This window comes from Solanum stenotomum, chromosome 1, assembly GCF_019186545.1.
Source record: "Solanum stenotomum isolate F172 chromosome 1, ASM1918654v1, whole genome shotgun sequence".
In the NCBI taxonomy this organism is placed as follows: Eukaryota; Viridiplantae; Streptophyta; class Magnoliopsida; order Solanales; family Solanaceae; genus Solanum; species Solanum stenotomum.
The window spans coordinates 84,293,794-84,297,110 of NC_064282.1; the positions used below are offsets into that span (position 1 = coordinate 84,293,794).

Genomic DNA, 3,317 nt, shown 5'->3' on the forward strand with positions numbered 1-3,317 from the left:
TGAAGTGGGCTGGCTTAGTCAGTTTGTCAACCACTACCCAAATGGAGTCAAACTTTCCCAAAGTCTTGGCAAAACCAACCACGAGATCCATAACTATCCTTTCCCATTTCCATTCTAGAATTGGCATTCGCTGAAGCAAACCTGCATGCCTTTGGTGCTCATACTTTACTTGCTGACAGTTTTGACAGTTAGCCACAAACTCAGCTATAACTTTCTTCATGCCAGAACACCAATAAAGTCATTTCAAATCTCTGTACATCTTGGTCACACCCATATGAATGGAATACCACAAACCATGGGATTCTGTCAACATCTTCTGAATCAAGTCATCCACTCGGGGAACACAGAGTCTTCCCTTAAAACTGAGCACGCCTCCCGCATCCAGAACCACATCTTGTGCCTTAACAGACACTGTCCTTTTTCTGAGCTCATTCAAACTCTCATCCTCAAACTGCTTGGCCTTGATCTCGTCAATGAAAATAGGCCTAATTTCAATGCTAGCCACCTTTCTCTGAGATGCCCAACTGCATGAACTTACACTCAAAGGTATGAATCTCCTTGGCCAAAGGTCGCTTGGACACACCTAAGCAAGTTAAACTACCCATACTTACAGTCTTCCGGCTTAGTGTGTCCACCACCACATTCGACTTACTTGGATGATACTGGATGATAACATCATAATCCTTGAGTAACTCTATCCACCTTCTATGCCTCAAATTCAGGTCCTTTTGAGTGAATACATGTTGTAGACTACAATGATCAGTAAACACCTCACACTTGATATCATAAAGGTAATGCCATCAGACCTTGAGAGAAAACACTACCACTGCCAACTCCAAATCATGTGTCGGGTAATTACATTTATTTCCTGCATTAACATAACACCCAAGCCCGAATGTGAAGCATCACAATCAAAAATGAAATATTTATTTTCCACCGGCAGTGTCAGAATTGGCATTGTGGTAAGAAGAGTCTTTAGTGTCTGAAAATTCTCTTCACATTTGTCAGTCCACTCGAAAGGCACTTCTTTTTTAGTCAGCCTTGTCAAATGCGTGGTGATAGAAGTAAAATTCTTCACAAACCGGTGATAGTAGTTGGCGATCCCCACAAAACTCCTAACTTCAGTCACAGAGCTACCCAGTTCTTGTGTGCTTCGATCTTTGGGGATCTACCATTACCCCTTCATTTAAAACCACATCCCCCAAAAAGGCAACTCAAGTCAACCAGAACTCACACTTGGAAAATTTGACATACATTCTCTATTTTCCAAGAACACCCAAAATATTACGGAGATGGTCGGCATGCTCTTCCTTACTTTTCGAATAAACTAGAATGTCATCTATAAGGATGATAACAAAAGAATCCAGGAATGGTTTAAACACACAATTCATCAAACTCATGAAGGTTGCAGGTGCATTGGTCAACCCAAACGACATCACTAAGAACTCATAGTGCCCATAACGGGTTCTGAATTCCATTTTGGGTACATCCTCATGCCTAATCTTTAATTGATGGTAACCAGACCTTAGATCAATCTTAGAGAAAACTGACGCACCCTGCAACTGGTCAAAAAGATAATCTATCAGAGGCAATGAATACTTATTTCGAATGGTGACCCTATTCAACTGTCGGTAGTCTATGCACATCCTCATACTACCATCATCTTCTTAACAAACAATACAGGAGCACCCCACGAGGAAGCACTAGGGCGGATGAAACCTTGATCAAGAAGCTCCTAGATTTGAGCTTTAAGCTCTCTTAATTCTGTCGGAGCCATGCGATTAGGAGGGATAGAGATTGAGCAAGTGCTTGGTTCCAAGCCAATGTAGAAATCTATATCCCTATCTGGAGGCATACCAGATAAATTGGTAGGAAACGCTTCCTTAAATTCAGACACAACAGGAATAGACTCCATAGAGAGAGATTCAACATCAACATCCCTAATATGAGCAAAATATGCCAAACACCTCTTCCCACCAGTTTCCTAGCCCGAATGAAAGATATGACCTTAACTAGGTTAGGCTTGTACACCCCTTCCCACTCTAACTTTTCCCTACCCGGGATCTCTTGAGTCACAGACTCATCATTACAATTAAGCACAACATAATAGGGGGACAACCAAATCATGCCTAACATTATATCAAAGTCAGTCATATCCAGAATAACCAAATCAGCCCAAGTCTGAAAACCTATAAACAAGATAGGACAAATAGGATATACATGGGTGACTATGACTGACTCTCCAACTGGGGTAGAAACATGGATGAGGGCATCAAGTACATCACAAACCACATCAAATGACAAGGTAAACTGAATTGACACATATGGATAAGTAGAACCCTGATCGAACAAAACAGTAGCCATCCGTTCACAAACAAGAATAGTACCTGTGATCACTGCATCAAACACCTCAACCTCTGTCTTACCCGGAAAGGCATAACACTGAGCCCTGTCATCCGGACGGGCAACCTCCTTGCTTGGATGCACTGCTCCTCTACCTGCATTACCATTTCCCCCACCTTCATGGCCTCGTTGATCTCCTCCTCGCCTATCTTGTGGACGAACTCTACCATTACTACCGCTGCCCGCTGGTACCACTGCTCTAGTTTGCTGTTGCACGGGGTTAGACATGCGCTGTCACACCCTGAGGCTACCCCTGGGATACAGACATGGGACCTAGGATCATGAGTGACCCCAAGCTAACCGTGCTGGCATAATCATAAGCATATTAAAGATAAACTGAATAATAAAACTGATGCAGAAACTTAAATATCATGAAAATGAAAGTGATGGGGAATACCCATTCTATATCTGAATATATGAAACCTGCGAGTTTGAGTACAAAAGAGAAATCAAACTCTCAGACTAAAGCTGAAACTAACTATGTCTGAAATAAACCTCTAGACTAACTAGAAATGTTGGGACATGCCCCCAACTAGATCTAGAAAAACTAAAACTAAGAACTAAAAGCGATAAAGATAAACATGTCACTAGTCTTCGAAGAATGAGGACTCACTACTGATGCTATTGAACTAAAGATCGGGAACTGATCTAAGCGTGATCTGGATGTTGAGGACTTAAACCTACATCACGAGAAGATGTAGCGCAACGTATGCGTCAGTACTTGAAAGGTACTGAGCATGCAGGATAGACTAAAGCTGAAATAAACATATAACTGAACAAGCAATAAAGTAAGAGTGTAATCTGAACATGATATAGATACTGAATACTAAGCTAACTGAATGCAATGACCATTTTATAACATGCTAAGATTGAATACTGACTGTACTAAAATGTGGTCAATGCAGTGGAATCTA

General features: G+C 41.5%; 1 protein-coding gene across 1 annotated transcript; it reads right to left on the bottom strand.

Annotated features, from left to right (window-relative positions):
* Positions 1 to 238: 238 nt before the first annotated feature.
* Positions 239 to 958, bottom strand: LOC125857817 (uncharacterized). Its single transcript, XM_049537466.1, has 3 exons — positions 860 to 958; positions 612 to 725; positions 239 to 511 (listed from the first exon to the last, which is right to left on the bottom strand). Exons 1-3 carry the CDS (start codon positions 956 to 958, stop codon positions 239 to 241), a joined length of 486 nt encoding a protein of 161 aa, XP_049393423.1.
* Between the last annotated feature and the right edge of the window lie 2,359 nt (positions 959 to 3,317).

What these genes read in the sequence shown, in the direction of transcription:
- LOC125857817 (XM_049537466.1), bottom strand. Translation starts at nt 958, where the DNA reads ATGCCAATTCTGACACTGCCGGTGGAAAATAAATATTTCATTTTTGAT. An exon ending in TGTTAATGCAGGAAATAAAT is followed by an intron (nt 726 to 859) that starts GTAATTACCCGA and finishes TTCACTCAAAAG; the next exon opens with GACCTGAATTTGAGGCATAG. An exon ending in ACACACTAAGCCGGAAGACT is followed by an intron (nt 512 to 611) that starts GTAAGTATGGGT and finishes TGGGCATCTCAG; the next exon opens with AGAAAGGTGGCTAGCATTGA.